The sequence below is a fragment of the Triturus cristatus genome, chromosome 4_1 (genome assembly GCF_964204655.1).
Source record: "Triturus cristatus chromosome 4_1, aTriCri1.1, whole genome shotgun sequence".
Taxonomy (NCBI): domain Eukaryota; kingdom Metazoa; phylum Chordata; class Amphibia; order Caudata; family Salamandridae; genus Triturus; species Triturus cristatus.
In genome coordinates, this window is record NC_140585.1 from 1,013,960,441 (window position 1) to 1,013,983,454 (window position 23,014).

Consider the following 23,014-nt stretch of genomic DNA (forward strand, 5'->3'; position numbering starts at 1 on the left):
CCAGTATGCATCTGTTCTTGGCATGTAGAGCTGCAGAGCCACACACGCCCACCCACCTCCCCGGGACCTTCATCTGTTCCAGCATTGTCTTAATTAGACATTACACATGGACATCCTTTCTTTATTCTTACACACTCCATCATTTCCCATCATGGCGAAAAACAATCTGAGGATGGAGTGGATGCCCATGCGCACTGTAGTCCAAGGGAGGAGTCACCTATCTCGTGACCAAAAGACTTCTTCCGAAGACAACAACAACCTGCAAGCAGCCGAACCCAACACCAGATGGCGATCTTATCCTAAGTGTGTGGCTCTGCAGCTCTACATGCCAAGAACAGATGCATACTGGTAGGTAGCATATTCCTTGTTTTTGAGTTGTCATGTTCACCTTAAAAGGATAATCATGCAGGGAACCCGTCCACTGGACAACTGACAGCTAAGTTCCTATCCTTGAAGGAGGAATATTTATTTGAGCCTTTCTTAGACGATATCTACCCACCCCTGGCAAGGAAACAATACATTCAGTTCAGATTGGGTACCCTCCCGCTCCGCGCCTTTTCCAGTAAATGTACGGGCGCGGCCCGGAGTGAGTGCCCAACCTGTAGCTGGGAGGAAGAGTCAGAGCTCCATGTCGTCTTGTGCTGCCCAGCTATAAACCAGCAAGGAAGTCCTTGCTTGTTCCGCTGTGTAAGAATTTAGGGTTCACACACTGTGCAGAAACATTCAGAATTTTAAAATATGATACTTGTAGACCCATTGTATTTGTCGTATCACGTTTTCTGACCTCCATGTGGCGCAGGCGCTGGAAGTTCGTAGACAAGACCAAACAGCAATAAAATCAACTTCACCATTAAAAAACAGAGGTTTCTTAAGGAACCTTAAATTCTTCTACAGTTTTAATTTCTAAAAAGAATTAAAAAAAATAAACACTTAAGCCTGCATGCTTTTAGAAGTATAAGTCACTGCCTGGTTTTATTCTAGCCATAACGTGACACAAGGAATTGACACTGTTTGGCTATTTTCCATTTTTAGACAAAATAATACCATCTGGACCATCACTGTCAATATTCATGGGTTTTTACCAGGGCCTTGCCTTACTAAGCCAGTGCCTCTGTGTTTGTAATTATTCAACCTACACGAACTTAGGAATTATTGTATATAGGTGATGCACCAAGTCACAATTGCTTTTATTGTTCGAACTATAGAGGTGTTGTAACTAGATCCATGTAACCATGGCAACTACTGTATAATTTTAACTGCCACTAATTTTAATGTACTGTTTTTTCTATGCAAGCTTTTATGGTTGTCCGACCGAAATAAAGTTTTTATGATGATGATAATCATCGGATGTTTTTGGTTTTTCTTTACCATTGCAGTTTTTAGATGGTCTTGCTGCCAGTAAAAACAATTTTAACAAAATAATTAAAAGAAGAAGAATAGTCAAGGATGCAAGTCATCTCGACTTGAAGGCTTTGCGTCATTTAACTAAATAAGTATAGACCAAGGTTGTTTTGCAGCTTTTCTCAAAAAGTAGGTTCTATTATAGATTTAACTGTGGATGATGTTCTTAAATGTTATCTGAATGAAGACTGTTTTGTGAGATTTACCCAGGACTTCTGCACATGACTTTTTCAGTATTCATTTAAACACGTAATTCTGTTGGTCTTTTTCTCCGATTTTTTAGATGTAGTGAACCATGTTCTCTATTCCTGAAATGCCTGATGAGATCTTTGGTAATTGATAGGCTTATCTGACTACATTGTGATTAAATTATATATTTGTATATGGGTTTGCTAGAGAGCCAATTATCTCCATATAAATGGTGACAAGCTGATGGATGACAGCCCATTTTAAATTCTGCTATCAGATATTTAACTGCCCATTTCCTGGTAGTCTTAGAGTCCATTCTACAAAATATAAGAATGCAAAAGAAGTACTTTTGTGGTATGAGCAATTAGCAGGAATCTGAAATTCTACAGTGTGAGAAGAGCATTTCATACCTATTATTAACATTGACCGAATCCTGATTGTAGAGCTGATTCTTAAGAAAGTCAAATAGCATTTAAAAACCTTTTCAGATAACACACTGTCATTTGTACCTTCCTCTCAAATTCTCACATTTAACATTGTTACCGTTTTGGCTCTGATCTGTGGTACTATTTTTCAGTGTGAAATGTGTAAACCTAAAAATTGAAAGCACACAATTTGTATGTCTGGTATTTCCCTTCTGATACCAATGAAATTACTTCTTCTTTCTTCCACCAGGGCACAGAGCGAGAGCTACTACCGTGGCCTCGTAGCTGGGTGGTGGTGCAAAGTAAAGAGTGTAAAGAGAATGAATCATAAGACCTAATGAATGAAAATAGATGAAGAAAGAGGGCTATGGAATATAGGGTGATTGATTGAACTTATTGGAAGGTTATGAAGCAAAATGGCACCAGGAAGAAAACATTTCTTCTGAGAAAGTCATCCTTTTTGCCCTGATCACCCCCATTCTTTGGACTGATACTGGTGGTAACTGACTCTGACTGTACCATGGGCTCTGCTAACCAGGACCAGGGCCAGTGCGCTAATTAAAAAGATATATGGTAATTAGGTGTAATTACAATTGGCACTGACAACCTACTTGTAAGTCCCTAGTATATGGTAGGGCATGTAGGTTTAGAGTCCCAGCAGCTTTGAGGCATGTGTGTGCACTGCTGTGTGTTGAATTTATCATAACTAATACAGAAAATAAGTTATAGAACTTTTTTTCTCTGAGCCAAAATCCAGCCTTCTTGCAGTCTCTACTGATTGGCCAGCCCTTAACAGGCTTGGCCAAACTTCTTTGATGAAATGATAAATGGCCTGCACAGAGACAGATATTATCTGATTGGGGGATCTCTGCAGCTGCAGAGAACAGGCCAGGAAGGGGGCTGGGTAAATCAAACTGAGTTTGAAGAGAGCAGGAGAGTAAGGAATGCCGGCCAGGCCGACCCTCTCTTCCTGGACCGCCTAGCCAGATGGCAGCCCTGGGAATTGAATTTGCTGGAGTTCTGGAAAATGAGTGTTAAGGGAAATGAGCCCCAACAGTAGGTTGGTTTAGCCAGCTCTTATTCCTTATTCCCAATGATAGAAATTCTCGATCTTGAATTTGAAAGTACAGTACCTTGTGGGACAAGAATATGCCACATTTTGGAGGAAACTGCCATGCTTTGGGTGACATCCTGTACCCCATTGTTCAGGGGTGCCCCCTGCTTGTCACCCCAGAACATTGGATAAATATTTTAGAGCTGTTTAGCAACTCAGATCTACTGCCTGTAACTACAAGGAGAAGACAGACTGCCCTGCTGGAACCCTGGTCTGCACCGTAAAGGATAGCACTCTGAAGGACTGCTCCAGCTGCACACTTGGGACTGCAGCCCTGAGGAATTTGCCTTGCTTCAAAAAGGACTAAGGAGTGCACTCCCTGAGAGCAACAGGTTAACAGAGCTCACCTGTACCATCTCCCCCAGAAGTCCCCAGCCTGGAGTGCGTCCTGTGGACTGTTAAGGATTTGGCCGGGTGCATTGTGGAACCTGTAGTCCCAACTTCCATGGAGCATCTCGGAGACTCTGGAACCTTGGATTTGTATTGTGGACACTTTGAACCATCAAGAGGAATAAGTTCCAGAAGTTGGAAGAAGTTTGGAGCAACTTTCGGAAAAAAGCTCCATAAGGTGACCAACCCAACATCGAGAGTCAAGCCGACTACCTCACACTACGACCAGGCCTGCGTTTCACATTCATCCCGCTAAAAGCTCCAGAGTTCAAGACTTCCAGGTGTTATCTGTGGGCTCCTGCTGAACCAAGCCAACGCAGCTGCTGCGAATCTGGAGAGGTCCCCTGGACGTCAAGAGAAAATCCTCCAGAAAAGTTTCTAAGTGTGAACGTAAAATTTTGATTGAGGCCTCCCGATTAATGTATACAACCAGTGCTCCACCATGGTCAGCCTCAAACTTTGCCTTTGTCCCGGTCTAGCGCAACCAGATGTCCCAAGTTGGCGCCAAATGTTTTTAAGCACTAAAAAGTATGTATTCTTTAAAAAGTCTTATCTCTAGTTTCCTATATTGGATATTTGTTGTGATTATATAAATTTGTTGTGCATTTTTATTGTGTGTTGTGTCTTACTTATTTAATATATTTGTCTTTTTAAATGCTTTGCACACCTGTCTCCTAAGTTAAGCCTGCCTGGTCGCAGCCACCTACCAAGGGTTGAGACAGGGGGCTAATGAAATGATACCCTGACTGGACCTTATATTGCATGGGTGGCTTTATTGCTAGTGGTAGGTGCATGCTTATCCCTAATAATTATCCGCTTTCCAACAATTCAATTTGTAGACTAGCCTCTGACTTAATTTCTCCAAAATCATGGTGGCAGCAGAAGTAATATCATACGGCGTAAACCTTTGTGATGATGCCACATGATATGAAATCATATGGTCATTCTCTCTAAAGGCATCATAAGCAGTGGCTGCTCCTTTGCTAAGGTCGAGGAGCGTCCCCCTCTGCTGCAAAGCAGTGAAAGAAAGAACAAATACAATGATAATAACTTGATGTTATTATTGTTATTGTTCCTGCTGCACAGCTTTGCAGGGTGAGCGGGCTGCTCTGCTCTCAGAGCAGGGGAGGAATGGTTTGCCCACTACTAAGTGCACATGACTGTTTGGCCTGCCCTCTCAGGCCGGTCAAACAGTCATGCGCACTTCGCATGTTCTTCATGCAGACTGCATTACAGCTTGTGTGGAGAACATGCCCAGGCCCCCATTCCCTGGCTGAGCGCCGATCCACGGCACTCAGACCAATCACAACGCTGCATTGCAGCATTGTGATTGGCTTAGCGGAGGGAGCCTGGCTGCTTCCTGTTGGGCCCTGGAGAGGAGAGACTGAGACGACGTGGGAGTTAATGAACTGTGACTTCTTGACCTTTCCACGGCTTTCAGTGAAAACTCACATTAATCCCAGCAGTAGTTTACACTGAAAGCCTCCCAAGTTTAGTACTTGGAGCTTGAAAAATGCCTTTCTTCCGTCCAGGTAGAAAAACATTTTACCAAAACTGAAAGTTTAGTCTTGTCAGATACTATGTGCTGTTGTCTTGCTGTCTGACCTCGCCTCCTTGCCTTAAAAACCAGTTAACTCACATCAATCTAGATCAAATAGAACACTCATGAATTACTAACTGCTAACCAGTCTGGTCTTCTTCACAGCCTAAGTTAAATGAATTTCTAATGCTAGCCCAGTGAAATGAGTGCGTTCAAGCCTTGCACCTGCACACATAAATGTTGTTTGTATAGTTCAAATAGAGGCTGCTCAGGAATGACGTTTTTGCTCATGACAGTAATTTATTAGTGTTTAGCATATCAGAAACTGCCGTGCTATCAGCGTACCAAATACATTACAGTCTGAAATATAGGGTGAGGTGTAAATAATCAGTTTATGGCTCATTAAAATGCATAGCTTCTCTGGGCTACAATTGGATACTAGTATTTGGAAAACAAATTGTTTAACCGGTAACAAATGGTTTGAGGCATATGAGCTGCAGATTACACACTGTGCATAGATCGCCATCTGGTGTTGGGCCCGGATGTTGCAGTTGTTTTTCTCTTGGAAAGTCTTTGGAAGTCACGAGGTATGTGACTCCTCCTTTGGATCATATTGCGCATGAGCTTCGGTTCCATCCTCAGATTGTTTTTTTCCGCCATCGGGCTCGAATGTGTTCTTTGCGCTCCAGTTCGGAACCGTTCCAGTTTTCCTGTTCGGCGCGCAATCCTCCCCCCTTCAACGATATTGTCTCGATCGCGTTCTCCACACTCGACGCGACTCTCAACAATCTTAAGTCTTCGATTCCGGTCGTCCACAAAGGCCTTCGGGCCTACCTGGGCTCCGGTCCTGGCTGATGGTAAGGACTCCATTTAAGAAGTGTCCTCGATGTGGGACGAAGTTTCCCCACACCGATCTCCATGAGGTGTGCAACCTCTGCCTCTCCCCAGAAGACGAGGCAAGGGACTGTCCAGCTAGCGCCTCCTTCCGATCGAAGAAGACGACCCGGGACCGACGAGCAAGGAGAACTATGGCTCACTCGTCGACTTCGATCCCCGACGATATCGTCGAAGAAGGCGTCGATGTCCCGGAACAACAGCACACCGAAGAAGGCCTCATCAGCGCCTCCGAAGCTGACGACTCCGACGTCGAGGACATTACTCCGGCACAGAGGGGCGTGAGTACAAACGTCGACCTTGACCCTAAACCCCCCTCCACGCCATTGAAAAAGGCTTCGGTCACGCCTTCGCTTTCGGGTCTAGCTATGCACCAAAAGACTGCTTCCCATACCACGCTTCCGGGCACGGTTAAGAAGCCCATCAAGCCTTCAGGCAGCTCGGGCTTTAGCCAGCCTACCCTCGGTGCCGGAAAAACCTCATTGGCACCGACACCGAAAAAGAAAACGCCCCTTTCCTCGTCCGCACCGAGCTTGACACCGAAGCTCTCGGCGCCGAAGACTGGCACCGGCTCTTCAGCACCGATAACACCCTCGGAGCCGAGCAAGAAGCCGAAAAGCCTCGACTCCCAAACCTCGAAGCCGAAAGCCACCTCGGAACCGAGGAAGTCAAAAGACACTGCCAAACCCCACGGTTCGAAACCAAGAACCAGTGGCGAATCGACGCTGAAAAAACCCACGGCTCCGACACCATCGGCACCGAAGGATCTGCCCCTTACAGACAAACTGTTTCGACCCGATCCTTACCAAAAAACCCTCGTAAAAGATCCTAAGACTGGTCATTTGTCGCTTAGCACCAGAAAAAGACCACTGGACAAGCCTGCACCAGCTCCACCACCAAAAAGAATAGACTTTGCCACCTCCCCTTTGAGGATTCCTTCACCTCCTTCTCCTCCTCCTCCTCCTCCTCCTCCTCCTCCTCCTCCTCCTCCTCCTCCTCCTCCTTCTCCTTCTCCTCCCCCACCTCATCATTCTCCTACACCATCTCCAGATGAGGATGATGACATTATCTACGATACAGGAGATGGGGCGGACAACCAACCAACAGGGGACCCTACTCCTACAGGCTCCCCAGACCCATGGGACGACTACAACATCTCAGACGTCCCTAACGTCCTGCAGGACAAGCTTTACCCTTCTAGACCCTCTCCCCCAGAGGACACCATGGGCTTTACCAACTACTCCACAGGGCTGCCCGCTACCACAGATACATTCGACGCTGCACACAGGTCTACCTCAATCCTGCCAATGCTTGAGGGAGTTATTAAGCACACACCAGAGGTTTTTAAAGACCCAGTTAGGGCCAGGGTCATTAACCCACATATTGAGAAAAAATATAAAGCCGCCCCAACAGACCCACCCTATTTTAAGGGCCCCGCACCACTAGACTCCCTGGTAGTCTCCAATGCGAGGAAACGTGCCAATTCCCAGGCATCAGGTGAGGCACCACCGCCAGAAAAGGAGTCTAAACTCCTAGACGCCTCTGGCAAACGGACGGCATCCCAGGCGGCCAACATCTGGCGTATCGCTATTACCTAAGCGCTCCTAGCCAGATATGACAGGGCACATTATGATGAGCTGGAGACAATCATGCAACACCTCCCTGATAAATATAAACATAAGGCCAACAAATTGATTCAAGAGGGCAAAAACATTACAAACACTTCCATTCCTTGTGCCCCCGATGCAGTTGACACCGCCTCCAGGGCAATTAATACCAGCACCCTTCTGCGTAGGCATGCTTGGCTACGCATCTCAGGTTTCAAACCTGAGGTTCAAAGTTCCATCCTCAACCACCCCTTTGATGAGAAACATCTGTTTGGTCCTAATGTCGATATAGCCCTTGAAAAAATGAAGAAGGACACAGACACGGCAAAATCTATGGGAACCTTGCAGTCGCTAGCTCCCATGTGCTCCTTTCGCCGTTCCTCCTTTAGAGGCAACACCAGAGGCTACTCCTCCGACAGCGCCTCCACTTCCTACAAAACCCCTACCCAATGCACCTTCACCAGGGGTTATCAAAGAGGCAGTTAAGAGGTAACAATAGCAGAGGCAAAACTTACACCTCCCGCTCTGCCTCCACCCCCACCCCCACCCAGTGACTTCCCTCCACTTTCCCCAGACTATTCCACCACAGTCGGGGGCAGACTCCACAATTTCCTTCCTGTCTGGGCTACCATCACCTCAGACAGATGGGTACAACAAATAATCCAATCAGGCTACTGTCTTGAGCTAATATCTACCCCCCCAACCATTCCACCCAAACAGCGCCCAATGTCACAGGAAAATTTGTCACGTCTAAAGCAGGAGGTAATCTCCCTCCTACAAAAAGAGGCACTAGAACTAGTTCCTGCCCACCAACAAAACAAGGGAGTTTACTCCCTATATTTTCTCATTCCAAAAAAGGACGGCTCTCTCAGGCCCATTCTGGACCTCAGACCCCTAAACCAATACATACACATGGTCACACTCCAGCAGGTGCTTCCTCTGCTCTTCCAAAACGACTTCCTAACCACCATAGACCTCAAGGACGCCTATTTCCACATTCCCGTTCACACCGCTCACAGGAAGTTTCTCAGATTCGTAGTGGACGGTCACCACTACCAATTCAAAGTACTCCCCTTCGGAGTCACCACAGCCCCAAGAGTGTTTACCAAGTGCCTAGCAGTAGTGACAACACACCCACGTCTTCCCATATCTAGACGACTGACTTATAAAAGCCAGCTCATACAACCATTGTGTACAACACACTCACGCCACGATCCAACTACTTCACAACCTGGGCTTCACAGTAAACTACGCCAAATCCCATCTGCATCCCTCCCACGTACAACAGTACCTCGGTGCCACCATAGACACCTCAAAAGCGTTAACCTACCCCAGCCCTGCCCGGATAGCAAGCATACAAGCTCTTCGCGCCAAATGTCAACCTCACCACTTCCAGCCCGAGTGTTTATGCAACTTATAGGGATGATGGCCTCTTGCATATTCATAGTACCTCATGCAAGACTCCATATGCGTCCTCTCCAAGAGTGCCTAGCACGCCAATGGAACCAGGCTCAAGGTCAGCTAATAGATCTGGTGTTGGTAGACGGTCGTGCCCATCGCTCTCTGCAGTGGTGGACCACCAAAAACCTTTCCAAAGGGCGACCGTTCCTAGAGCCGGTTCCTCAAATAATTCTAACAGCGGACGCATCGCTCTCCGGCTGGGGACCTCATCTACTACATCACACCATGCAGGGCAGATGGACACCTCAACAAAAGTTACTCCACATCAACCATCTGGAGTTAACGGCCATATTTCTAGCCCTGAAAGCCTTTCAAACACACGTCTCAGGCAAGGCTGTCTTAGTCCGCACAGACAACATGACAGCAATGTACTACATCCAAAAACAGGGCGGCACACACACTCTACAGCTCTCTCAGCTAGCACAGACCATATGGAGGTGGGCCATACCTCAAAACATTTTTCTCCTAGCACAACATGTCCCAGGAGTCCAAAACACCATTGCAGATCTGTTTAGCTGTCAAACTCAACAAATCCACGAGTGGGAAACTTCATCCACAAGTTCTTCAACCATTCTTTCAAACGTGGGGGCAACTACAAATAGACCTCTTCGCCACCCACGAAAATGCCAAATGCCCAAGCTTCGCCGCCAGATATCCACACCCATTGTCCAAAGGAAATGCGATATGGATGAACTGGTTAGGCAAATTTGCGTACGCTTTTCCACCTCTCCCACTCATTTCATTAGTAGTGCGCAAACTACAGCAACACTCCATAACTCTCATCCTAGTTGCTCCAACTTGGGCCAGACAACCATGTTACACCACATTGCTGGAACTCTCCGTAGTTCCGCACCAAAAATTACACCTCTCTCCACACCTCTTAACCCAGAACCTTGGAGAGATCAGACACCGGGACCCAGCTCAGCTCAGCTCAACCTTGCGATTTGGCTCCTGAAATCCTAGAATTTGGCTACCTTCAACTTCCCCCTGACTGTATGAACGTCATTAAAGAAGCTAGACGTCCTACCACTAGAGCTTGCTACGCAGCAAGTGGAAACGATTCGTGATTTCTTCTCACAACAATAATATCAATCCCTTGGATGTGTCTATCCAACGCATCATAGGCTACTTACTACACCTACAAAGATGCAACCTAGCCTACACGTCTATTAGACTACACCTTGCTGCCATAGCAGCGTATCTACAAAATAGACAGCATCTATCCCTCTTTAGAGTTCTTGCCATAAAAGCCTTCATGGAAGGCCTCAAAAGAATAATTCCCCCTAGAGTGCCACCCTCACCGGTGTGGAACCTAAACATCATTCTCACAAGACTAATGGGGCCTCCATTCGAACCTCTACATAAATGCGAGCTTCAATTTTTAACATGGAAAAAAGCTTTCCTTGTAGCCATTACTTCCCTCAGAAGGGTCAGTGAGATACAAGCACTCACCATTCAAGAACCTTTTCTGCAAATGCATCATAATAAGGTTTTTCTCCGCACTAATCCAAAATTCCTTCCTAAAGTCATTTCTCCATTTCACCTCAATCAATCTGTGGAACTTGCTGTATTCTTCTCGCAGCCACAAACCATTGCAGAAAGAGCTCTGCACACCCTAGACGTCAAAAGAACTTTACTCTACTACATCGAGAGAACACAACCTTTTCGCAAGATCAAACAATTATTTGTGTCTTTCTCATCACCACACAAAGGCAACCCCATCTCCAAATCTGGGATAGCTAAGTGGATTGTTAAATGCATACAGATTTGCTACCACAAAGCAAAACGAACGCTATCTGTTCCCCCTAAAGCCCACTCTACACGTAAGATAGGGGCTTCCATGGCATTTTTAGGGAACATCCCCTTAGATGATATCGGCAAAGCAGCTACATGGTCTACACCGCACACTTTCACTAAACACTATTGTGTAGATGTGCAAACTAAGCAACAAGCTAGTGTGTGCCAGGCTGTCCTCAAAACACTGTTTCAAACAACTGCAACAGATACTGGTGGTCGCCGCTAAGAGGGGGTACTGCTACACAATCTATGCACAGTGTGTAATCTGCAGCTCATATGCCTCGAACGGAATATGCTACTTACCAGTATGCATCTGTTCTTGGCATGTAGAGCTGCAGATCTACACACGCCCACCCGCCTCCCCGGCTACTTTTATCTGTTCCAGTTTTATCTTATTTAGATACAGCACACATGGACATCTTTCCTGTTTCTTACAAAGCTCCATCATTTCCCTGCTGGCGAAAAACAATCTGAGGATGGAGCCGAAGCCCATGCGCAATATGATCCAAAGGAGGAGTCACATACCTTGTGACTTCCAAAGATTTTCCAAGAGAAAAACAACTGCGCCCAACACCAGATGGCGATCTATGCACAGTGTGTAGATCTGCAGCTCTACATGCCAAGAACAGATGCATACTGGTAAGTAGCATATTCCTTTCTTTGGAAGTTATAGCGATATGAGCAGAAGAGACTTACAGCGTTGCCAGGTGATTATCAGTGCAAGATAGGATCAGAGTTTGAGATTTCTAAGTGAGCAGTAAGTGAGTACTTTAATCATTAAGTATGAAGGAAATTTAAAACTGCTTCAGTGAAAACAGTAGTCTCTTGTCAGTCTACATATTCTAAGTTACAATCTGAATCTGTGGTTTCCTCCAGTATTTCGGGTCTTGAATGACAAAAGCAGAGAAAGAAAATAGAGGGAAGACTAACAGAAAAATGTTAGATCACAAAATCATTATTTCACAGTCAAAAGGAAAACTAAATGTATTGATCTTAGATACACAGGCCATATAGAGGAAAATACATTTTTGAGGAGAGGTCTTCAAAGGTATCACAGTTGTGAAATGTAGGGTGTTGGGAGAATCTAGAGGTACAAGAAAAAAGTGAAGGTTATAAGAAATATACAGATTACTCTATCTTCATATGCAATCGTGTTTTGGAAGGGGTCTTAAATGTGTACTTTTCTAACCATGACAACTTTATAACCGCATAGAACAATATTTTGATGAGTTTTAGCCCTGCTGTATGCATTTATTTATAAAATAATTTATATCTGTTGGTTACAGCAAAGCAGGCACCTTGAAACTTGCCTTTTGCAATGCATATAATAATATCAAATTACTTGTTTTCAGTTTTATTCCCAGATGCTCTTGTTTTACAAACACCACTAGTCCTTGATGGTTGGACTGATCCAAACAGTGCTTCAGATAATCTGATCCTACCCAGCGAGCAAAAAGATAAAGTAAATATATATTTTTTTCTCATGTATAGAGTGCTGTCATGTGACTGTTGCTAGTTCTCACACATAATTCATGCTCAGTAGTGAGCAAACAGAGCTGGTTATGTTTGTCTAATTTTGTGCTAATTATATTATAGGACTTGATTAGATAAAGCAGTGCTTCCCAAACCTTTTAGAACCACAGCCACATTTTTTAAATGGCAAACTTTCGCAACCCACCTACCTTTAACAGTATTGAGGGGGGAAGGGCATTTTCAATGTTATAGAAGACATGCTTTCAAAATGCTGTGAACTACCAAAATCGCATATTTGTTACAGTGGTCTGTGTTTCTGTCTAATGGCTCTAACAGCAATTGCTTGTAAATGTCACAACCTTGGACATGTCCTTTGCCATGTCTTTATTGGACTGAGGCCAAGATATTGATCAGCTCATAGAAGTTGTCCTAGACCTTCATTTCATAAATCAACCAATGATATTATGAGCTATCAGCTCATATGACTTAACATTATTCACAACATAAACGTGCAAACAAACCATAATCTGGGTCACCATGCATTTTATTTTCATGTCAAATGGTGAAATTCAGATGGTATTATCTTGCATTTATCAATTTGATAGAAAAGGTTGCTCCAGAGGCAACGTGCATAGGAAAAAAGGGTGCTCAAATGTGAAATAGTGAGAAAGGAAAATATTCAAAAGGTGGCATGGAAGAATTTAGTATATCGAAATACAATTAGGACTGGTTGTAAATCACCATCCTTATGAGCCTGGCCACAAAAAATAATAATCACAATTATATGGCAATTTCAATTCACATAAACTTCCATTCTAGAGTGGCACGTGGGGAATAAGGTTCAGGGTCCAGGCTTGGTAAAAAAGGGGCGTCGACGTTTCGACCCGTCTTGTGGCCAAAAGGTCGATTAGATCCTCGGCCTTGCGGATCTTCATCAGGACATGGTGGGGCAACCTAGCAACGAGGTATGGGGCCTAGTCACATACCGCTAATTGTGGTCTACTGGTCAGTAGTGAAGGGCTAAAGTCCGTAATTCAATTAATTAATGCGGCCAAGCTTTCAGGCAGAAACTTGTAGACTTATATGTCAGAAAGTTCTGTGAATCAATGTACTCCACTAATATTTAAATGGGTCCGCAACATGGAAAATCCATTTACAACTGGGAAAAACTCTTCAAACGCGTCCGTCTACCGCCAAGTATGACTGCATACTGAGAAGGGCGGTCGGCGCGTGAGCGTTCTAAACCGGGACGTCCCAAGTTTCTGCCTGAACGCTTGGCCGCATTAATTAATTGCATTACGGACTTTAGCCCTTCACTACTGACCAGTAGACCACAATTAGCGGTATGTGACTAGGCCCCATACCTCGTTGCTAGGTTGCCCCACCATGTCCTGATGAAGATCCGCAAGGCCGAGGATCTAATCGACCTTTTGGCCACAAGACGGGTCGAAACGTCGACGCCCCTTTTTTACCAAGCCTGGACCCTGAACCTTATTCCCCACGTGCCACTCTAGAATGGAAGTTTATGTGAATTGAAATTGCCATATAATTGTGATTATTATTTTTTGTGGCCAGGCTCATAAGGATGGTGATTTACAACCAGTCCTAATTGTATTTCGATATACTAAATTCTTCCATGCCACCTTTTGAATATTTTCCTTTCTCACTATTTCACATTTGAGCACCCTTTTTTCCTATGCACGTTGCCTCTGGAGCAACCTTTTCTATCAAATTGATAAATGCAAGATAATACCATCTGAATTTCACCATTTGACATGAAAATAAAATGCATGGTGGCCCAGATTATGGTTTGTTTGCACGTTTATGTTGTGAATAATGCATTGTCATATGAGCTGATAGCTCATAATATCATTGGTTGATTTATGAAATGAAGGTCTAGGACCACTGTTTTTTGTATTAGATTTTACCCAGGTCCCTTGATCATTATTGGGTTACCCCATTTTTGTAACAGCTCATAGAAGTGGCAGATGTGAGCTACACTGGAGGAATTACACTTTTTAGAGAGGGGTGCTGGTATGTGGCATCTGCTCACAAAAATCAAAAGGATTCTGGAAAATCTTGGTGTTGATACCAGTGGTTTTAGCAATTTTGAAAAACTCCTTCAGCAGCAGATTATTGGGTAAGGTCTCAACCATTTTTGTGTAAAAACGAGGCCCATTGTATATCTATCGATTGCAGTTTTATAAAGTGCAAACACTGCCTAAGGGCATTGGAGCGCTTTACATGAGCACTAGATCACATTACATAAGGTTAGATTCATTTTATTTTGAGCACAGGTGATTGTGATTTTTACATTTGCCAATGCCGGCACTTGAAACTGGTTCCCCAGATGCAACAGAGTCTGCAGGTCTGGCAGTTTGGCCATATCTTTATTTCTCAATTTATGTGTCAAATTCTACACAAGTGGAATGGTTGTGCCTGATCACCTAATGGTGAGCGCATTCTCTGTTGAAATGGCTTGTGAAGCAAAATAAAAACACTGGAAGGTTCGCCCGTTGTCTTGACATAGTTCAGGGACATAAATCAGTGCTGCCGGAACAATTTTTAGAGTGGGGATGCTGACATCAGTGTTACATTTCTGAAGTCATGGGGGCGTGTAGCAAATGTATTTATTGAGCTGCAGAGTGGGAAGGGTGTAGAATGTAGCTGACAGTGCATTTTAAAGCACACTTTTGCAAATATATATTACAAAATCATTGTGTGGTAACACACTGTCATCTACAGAGAGTGAATTCACCATTGAATTTGCCACTGTATTTGCACAGACATACAATTTTACTGATAAAACTATATCGCATACAAATGATATGTGTGGAAATCGGGTTGTAGTGCATATCATTTGTGCATCACCAATCTAAAATGTGTCTTGATTTGTTTTGAGCCTATTGAATTATTTGGGCTTGATTTAGAGTTGGGTGGATGAATTACTCTGTCTCAAACATGACGAATATCTCATCTGCCGTATTTCAAGTGCATTATATCTAGTGGCACTTGTATTACGGCGAACGGGTTATCCAGCACATTTGTAATGGAGTAACCTGTTTGCCCAGCTCTAAATCAGGCACTTTATTTCCATCGCTCAGAATGACAGTTTCATTTCTAACTGCTGATCTATTCCAAAAAGCATGTACAGTTAAATTACGGGTATCTATATGTTTGAGTGAATTATAAAAAATGACTACGTGCAGCCTTCCCTTTCACACTTCTGGTACCCGGTAGGCGTTGTCGTACGGCTCCGTGTACATCGTTGGCGTCGTAGTCGCCGAGATGACGTCGCTGGAGCTACTTAGACGCGCGCTGACGTCAATTCTTTCTTTTTCCGCACCAGCAAGTGCAGATCCGGAGAGAGCGGTACCCAGTCATTTTTTTACTAAGTTTTGGGGGACTTTTGCATGCCCTGTGTGGTATTCTTAGTGTTAGTGTGTTCTTAGTAAGCCTAGAATATAGAACTTAGAAGATGGTAAGGTTGCCTACAGATGTTTAGAACACTGAAGGATGAGCAGAGGATATTCAAAGAGGAGAGAAGCTGTTACTCTTGATGCTGTTGGATAAGGTTTCTTCATTTGCTTGTACCTAATAAAACCTCAATGAACTACTTCTGATCTTCGTGTACTTGATGAAGAGGCTACACCTCCACATCCTGTTTAAAGTCCAAGAAACTGGAGCAGTTTGGGAAGAAGAATTTTTCTTCCGCCAGTTCAGTTCAAGTCTCTTGGGCCGTTATTCCCATTCTGTGTGGGATACGGTTGTGCAAGTGCTGCCTCAGTGTCCGGTGGAGGCTCGGACAGTACTCTCCCAAGCTATTGCTGAGGGTAGAGACGCAGCCAAGTTCACGATCCGTTGTGGTCTTGACACTGTTGACTCGCTGGGCAGGGCGATTTCCACGACAGTGGCGCTACGCTGCAACGCCTGCCTGAGAACGACTGGCTTTTCTGGGGATGTCCAGAACACATTGATGGACAAGGCCTTTGATGGCACTCGCCTGTTTGGCGATATGGCGGTTTGCGCGTTGGAGCGTTTTAAGGACTCGCGTTTGCGCGTTGGAGCGTTTTAAGGACTCGCGGGCTACAGCCAAGTCTATAGGCCTTTCGGCCGCACTCCTTCCGTTTCTGCTTTGCACTCCTTCCGCTTCTGCTTTGCGCTCCTTTCGTGGTCAAGGAAGGGGCGCCCAAGCACGTTCGTTTCAGAGCCACAGTCTCAGCGCAGCTGCGGATGTGAGACCTTCAGAGGCGGGTCACGGGTCCAGCGTGCGGGTCAGTCCACCATCCACCCAGCTGCCCCTGCCTCCAAAACTTCCTAGTTCGGTGTTTCAGGCCCACCAGACACCAGTGGGTGGCAGGATTCGGCATCACCTCCACCACTGGCCCACCATCATATCGGACAGGTGGGTTCTGCAAATTGTCTGAAGGGGTTACTCCCTCCCCTTCGAGACAACCCCCCCCCCCCCCCCCTCCCCCCAGCCATTCCACCACAGTATCCCGCATGTCGGGGGATCACTTGGCACCAGCACAAAGTTACGGCCCTCTTGGCCAAGGGGGCCATCGAGCGTGTTCCGATGCCAGAAGTAGGTCGTGGTTGTTACTCCCACTACTACTTGGTTCCAAAGAAGGACAAAGGCCTGTGTCCCATCTTAGACCTTCGGAACGTCAGTCGCTTCCTCTGGAAGGAGAAGCTCAAGATGCTCACACTTGCTCAGGTCTTGTCTGCCCTCGACCAGCAAGACTGGATGGTAGCGGACTTGCAGGATGCGTATTTTCATATCCCCGTCCTGCCAGCCCACCGGTGTTACCTGTGATTTACAATAGGGCAGGAGCATTTTCAGTTCACCATGCTCCCCTTTGGCCTTAGCAGCGCCCCTCGGGTGTTCACCAAAGTGATGCGGTGGTCGCAGCTCATCTGCGCAGATCAGTGGTTTCAGTCTTCCCCCTATCTCGACGACTGGTTGTTGAAGGTCCACCTCCAGACTACGGCCGACCTCCTGCATTTGCTGGGGTTCTCCATCAACGTGCCGAAGTCGCACCTGATTCCCTCTCAGAAGCTCCTCTTCATCAGAGCGGTTCTGGACACGGCGCAGTTTCGGGTTTATCCTCCCGAACAGCGAGTCCGGGACATTCGGGCTATGATTCCGATCTTTCAGCCCTTGTCCTGCGTTTCGGTCAGGATGACCTTGAGGCTGCTGGGCCTCATGGCCTCCTGTATCCTGCTAACCGACCATGCCAGATGGCATATGCGGGCTCTACAGTGGGACCTGAAGTTCCAGTGGGCGCAACATCAGGGGAACCTGTCCGACTATGTCCAGATCTCGGAGGGCACAGCACAACAATTGCAGTGGTGGCTCACGAATCAGCATTGGGTCAGCGGCAGATCCCTCTCCCTTCCCCAGCTGGAGCACACAGTGGTGACGGATGCGTCCCTCCTGGGATGGGATGGCCACATGGGAGAGGCGGAGATCAGAGGCCTCTGTTCTCCGGCGGAGTCCCGGCTCCATATCAACCTTCTGGAGCTTCGGGCGGTCCTTCTTGCACTGAAGGCATTCCTTCCCTCTGTCAAGGGGAGGGTGGTGCAGGTGTTCACAGACAACACCACCGCCATGTGGTATTGCAACAAACAAGGCGGGTGGGGTCGTGGACACTATGTCAGGAGGCTCTGCGCCTCTGGACATGGCTGGAACGTCAAGGCATTTCCTTGACGGTTCAACACCTGGCGGGTTCTTTGAACTCCAGGGCGGACGAACTCAGCCGCCGGTGCCTGATGGATCACGAATGGCGTCTTCACTCAAAGGTGGCGCAAGGTCTCTTTCAACAGTAGGGAGAGCCTTGGTTAGATCTATTCGCCACCGAAGAGAACGCGCAATGTCATCACTTCTGCGCGTAGGAGTTTCCAAGGCGGCACTCGCTCGGAGACGCTTTTCGGCACAAGTGGAGCTGCGGTCTATTGTAAGCGCTTCCACCTATACCACTTCTACCCAGAGTGCTGAAGAAAATCAGTCGCGAGTGGGTCCAAGTCATTCTTGTGGCCCCAGACTGGGCTCGAAGAGTTTGGTATCCCGAGCTACTCAGTATGAGCATGGATTCCCCGATCCGACTGCCTCTTCAAGAGGATCTTCTGTCGCAGCAACAGGGGACGGTCCTCCACCCGAACCAGTCCAGCCTCCACATACATGCATGGAGATTTAGCAGCAACAGTTGATTCCGTTTGGCTTGCCTCCTGAAGTCTGTGATGTCATTCTAGCAGCCAGGCGTCCCTCCACTAAATCGGTGTACGCCTACAGGTGGAACAAATTTGTGGCATGGTGCACAGCAAAGGCTGTGGATCCCCTTTCTGTCCCTCTTTCAGAGGTCCTTTTGTTCCTTCTTTCTCAGGCCCAGCAGGGCTCTGCTCTGGGCACTATTAAGGGCTACCTTTCTGCAATTTCAGCTTTTCTCAGGCTTCCTGATCAGCCCTCTCTTTTCAAGTCCCCTGTTGTTAATAGATTTCTCAAAGGCATTACTCACCTTTTCCCTCCTATTCCGTTTGTGATGCCGCAGTGGGACTTAAATCTGGTTCTTACTTTTCTGATGTGCGCTTCTTTTGAGCCGCTTCACAACTGTCCTCTTCGTTTATTAACTTTGAAGACTGCTTTCCTGGTTGCCATCACCTCCGCTAGGTGCGTGAGTGAGCTCCAGGCTCTTTCCTGTAAGCCTCCTTTTCGGTCGGTTCACCCGGAAAAGGTTGTGCTTCGCACTCGTCCTTCCTTCTTGCCAAAGGTTGTCACTGCCTTCCACATTGGGCAAACTATCACCTTGCCCACTTTCTTTCTGTCTCCACACCCTTCCGGAGAGGAATAGAGGCTCCACCGTCTGGACCCAAAACGTGCGCTTTCATTTTATTTGAATCACACACAACAGTTCCGGGTGGATGACCAGCTCTTTTTTGGCTATGTAGGCACCAAGAAAGGCGCTGGGTCATCTTGTGTATCAAAGCCTGTTATTCTCGGCGGGGTTGCGTGCCCATTCTACCAGGGCGACTGCAGCTACTACTGCATAGGGACGTGGTGTTCCCCTGCAAGACATCTGTCAAGCAGCCACGTGGGCCTCGCTGCACACTTTTACTAAGTAATATTGCCTTGACAGTCAAGTCCGGAGAGACTGCTTCCTTGGGCGTTCTGTTCTCCGTGACTTTCTGGTGTGATCTTGGTTCGCAGACCCCCCATCGGGGTTGGTATTTGCTGGGGTATCTATTCTAAGGTAAGGAATCCATCACTAACGTTTTTCTTTCAGATGCACAAGTTACTTGTGTAACGATATATCTGTAAGAGACATTAGTTAGTGATAGATTTGTTAACGCCCCACCCATCCTCTCCGTTCTGCGAACTGATTTCTAGGGTTAAGGTCATCCCTTTCAGGGCCCTAGTTTCAATGCACCAGTGGTCAGTATCTTGCATGGATCTGCGTTCCTGGCATGGAAAGTCGTGTACAGAACTGAAGTCAGCGCGCGTGGGCGCATCTAAGTAGCTCCAGTGACGTCATCTCGGTGACTACGACGCCAACGACATACACGGAGCCGTACGATGACGCCTACCGACATGCAGGGGTACTGCTGACGAAATCTTTCCGGATCCAGTCTGACGCCTGCGGATATTCTAAGGTAAGGAATCTATCACTAACTAATGTCTCTTACAAATATATCGTTACAGAAGTAAGTAACTTGTGCTTTAACTTAGCTACAAGTCCCCTAGTATATGGTACAAAAGCATGTAAGTTGAATGTCACTAGTGGACTGGAGCACATATTATGCCACCCCTAAAGTGATAATGAAAACCATGTCTCTAGGCCTGCTCGTACATCCTGGATTGTCTATTTTAAAACTGCCAATTCGACCTGGAAAAATAAACCCTTTGCCAGGTCTAAACCTTCCTTTTAAATATTATTAAGTCACTCCCTAAATGAGTCTAAAAAAGGGTACATGGTATTTAAAAAGTAGAACGTGTATTTTGTGTTTTACATGATTTGGGAGGGAGAAGCCTTCAGAGTCAGTTTTCACTGTAGCAAGGTTGGTTGTCCCGTAGGAAAGCACTGGGTTACATTATAACACCTTGTAATGCTTCACTTCAGTTTGGTAGTAATTAGATAAAACCTTAGAATCCAACTTAAAAGCCAAGTCAGATTTTGTATTACTGTTTTGAAAATTACACTTTTAGAAAGTTGTCATTTTCCTGCCTCAGCCTGATATGCTATTCTGCCAGTGTTTAGTGTCACCTAGGAGCTGAACGGTTCCTTGTTTAGGTTTGATGAGGCTCCAGGAGCTAAGTGGAGTTGACCTTGGCCTGACAGGATGGCCATTTGAGCTGTGCCCAGGAAATTATTTAATTTCAGAGGATGTTTACCCCTTTACAGGCAGATGTAGCTCATATCTGGGCCGTCCCCTCTGTTGTCCTGCTAGCCAGCCAGGCATCAATCCCAGTGGGAGAAGAGCTGCCCCCGGACTGATTTTGAGTTGCCATAAGGGTAAGTTTGCTCATTTGCCTGGCCACACCTCTAGGTTGGGCACAGGAGCTGTGCATAGGGGAAGAACTATTCTGTCATGTGGGTTGCTATGTTGGTTTTAGGTAGAGTGGGGTCACTGTGGGATATTTTACAGTAAAATGCAGTGCACAGGAACTGCTGCAAAAGTGGGTAGGGTCACTCCTGGGAACTTTTACTCCCTTGGTTTGGGAGTGGCCAGTAGTTTCCCCAACCACAGGCTGCCTCTGGGCATAAATGTTACACCTCCATTATGCTCCTTAGCACACAGCTGAATCTGTGGATGGTACTGCTATTGTGACCTGTGAAGAGAACCCTAAGGGCTGGACCTGCCCCCACTTGTACCTAGGACTTAGAAGTGGACACTAAGGCTTAGTTGGCTGATCTCCTGTGAAGCTACAGGGACACAAAAGCTGCAAGAAGACCACTTTCCTGGAAGAGCCTAGCTGAGCAGTTCCAACAGGACCTGCTGTGGACCCTGCTGGTGACTTCTGTTGGAGTGAGTCTAGGATGACTGTGACGAGCCTGCCAATCCACCCAGAGTGCATGGCTGGTGGATCTGACTTTGCCGTAGCTCTTCGCTACATTCTCGCTCGATGTCCGAATCCTCTGAAGCCTCTTCGGCTCCACTCTCTAGCCTCCTTGATGCCTCCGTTGGCAAGGACCCAATCGATGCCTGTTAGAACTGGGGTCTCCAGTTGGTCAGAGCCTGCACCCTAGTCCAAGTAGGGACCACCGATTCCGACCAGGTATCTTGGCGCGAGGTAGGTAGGCACGCCCGAGGCTATGTGTGAAGTAGTTGTGCAGCACACTTCCACTCTGACACAGTAAAGCACACACAATAAGCAGACACCACTCCCGTTTCCTTTATAAGAACAAGTATCTTTATCTACTTCTGGACAGGGTTGGAAACGCAAAGTTCTCGAAGGATGCAAGTAAACAGTTTTTTATATACTCAGGTCAATACCGGCAACAATGCTCATTCAGCTATTCAGTACAGGTAACAATGCTCATTCAGATATGCAAAACAGGTAACAATGCTCATTCAGATATGCAAAACAGGTAAAAATGCTCATTCCCGAAGAGGGGGGTATTGCCTAGACGGTTACTACTCGTGCCTGGCTATGTTGATAAGGTCCTCAGGCCCCAGGAGCCCCTGGGGCCGTCTCCGCGGTGAATCTTAACAGTGAAGGTCTGGGGCAAACAACGACAGCCTCTGCACATAGGGGATCAAGTACAGTTCCTCCGTCGGGCGGGTTTCTACCCCCTGGGGCCAGAAGATGTGGAGTTAATTGGCCCCAAAACTCACTCGGCAGGCGCGCGGTCACGGGGCTGCCATTCCACACATTCCTCAGTCCCTGGCAGCCCCGCTTCTAACAAGGGGAAAGCCTCCCGCCTGGGATGTTACCTGGCGCTGGGGGGGCCGAAGCTCCTCCGGACTCTCTCTCCTGGGCGAAGGTGGCTGCCCCCGCCCTGCGGCCAACTCAGAATCTGCGTCTCCCTCGGCCTTCACGGTCTCGGCGCGGCCCTCCCCGTGGGACGATGACGTCAGCGGGGGCGCGCCTCAGTGGAGACCCGGTTACCAAGAGACGCTTCCCGGGAGCACCAATCCCAGCGCGGCGCTTGCCTGACACCTCTGGGGATTCTTCGCGGCCCCCCCCCCCCCCTCCTCCCGGTTGCAGTGGTGAGTTTGGGGCGGTACAGCACATCTCCCTCACCACGCTTCGCTCCCACAGCGAAGTGGCCGCGGCGATAATCTTGGCCACAGTGCTTCTCTCCCACACAGCGCAGGGGATCACTTGCAGGTTTTGGGCAACACAGCGCTTCAGTGACGCAGCGCTTGGGATCACTTGCAGGATTTGGGCTACACAGCGCTTCACAGTACCTCAAGGGTCCCCAGGCAGCAGCGGCGCTCTCTGGTACACACTACTTGACTGGTCATGTTACAGGAGCATGGGTTTTGGTAGTCCTTAAGGAGATTTGCACTTCCCCACGCAGGGGGCTATTCACAGGAGAGGAAGTTGTTGTGGAGACACACAGAAGATGGGGACCCCAGTTCCCCTCACGCAGGTCAAGGTTAGCAGGCAGGTAGGGTAACTCGGCTAACGTGGGGCAGCAGCTCCTGGGATCAGTCAGCCTCAGTAGAGTAGCTCTCCCCCTAGCTCAGCAGCCTTCACTCCAGCGGAGAGTCCCCGGGTCCA

At 47.0% G+C, this 23,014-nt stretch overlaps 1 protein-coding gene across 2 annotated transcripts in view; it reads left to right on the forward strand.

The window, feature by feature from the left end:
- Nucleotides 1–23,014, forward strand: part of MOV10L1 (Mov10 like RNA helicase 1) — a 772,466-nt gene that overhangs the window by 274,293 nt on the left and 475,159 nt on the right. For both annotated transcript variants that reach the window (XM_085650694.1, XM_085650695.1), the window contains exon 14: nt 12,171–12,280. In XM_085650694.1, coding sequence (XP_085506820.1) covers nt 12,171–12,280 — 110 coding nt within the window. The remainder of the gene's footprint in view (nt 1–12,170; nt 12,281–23,014) is intronic.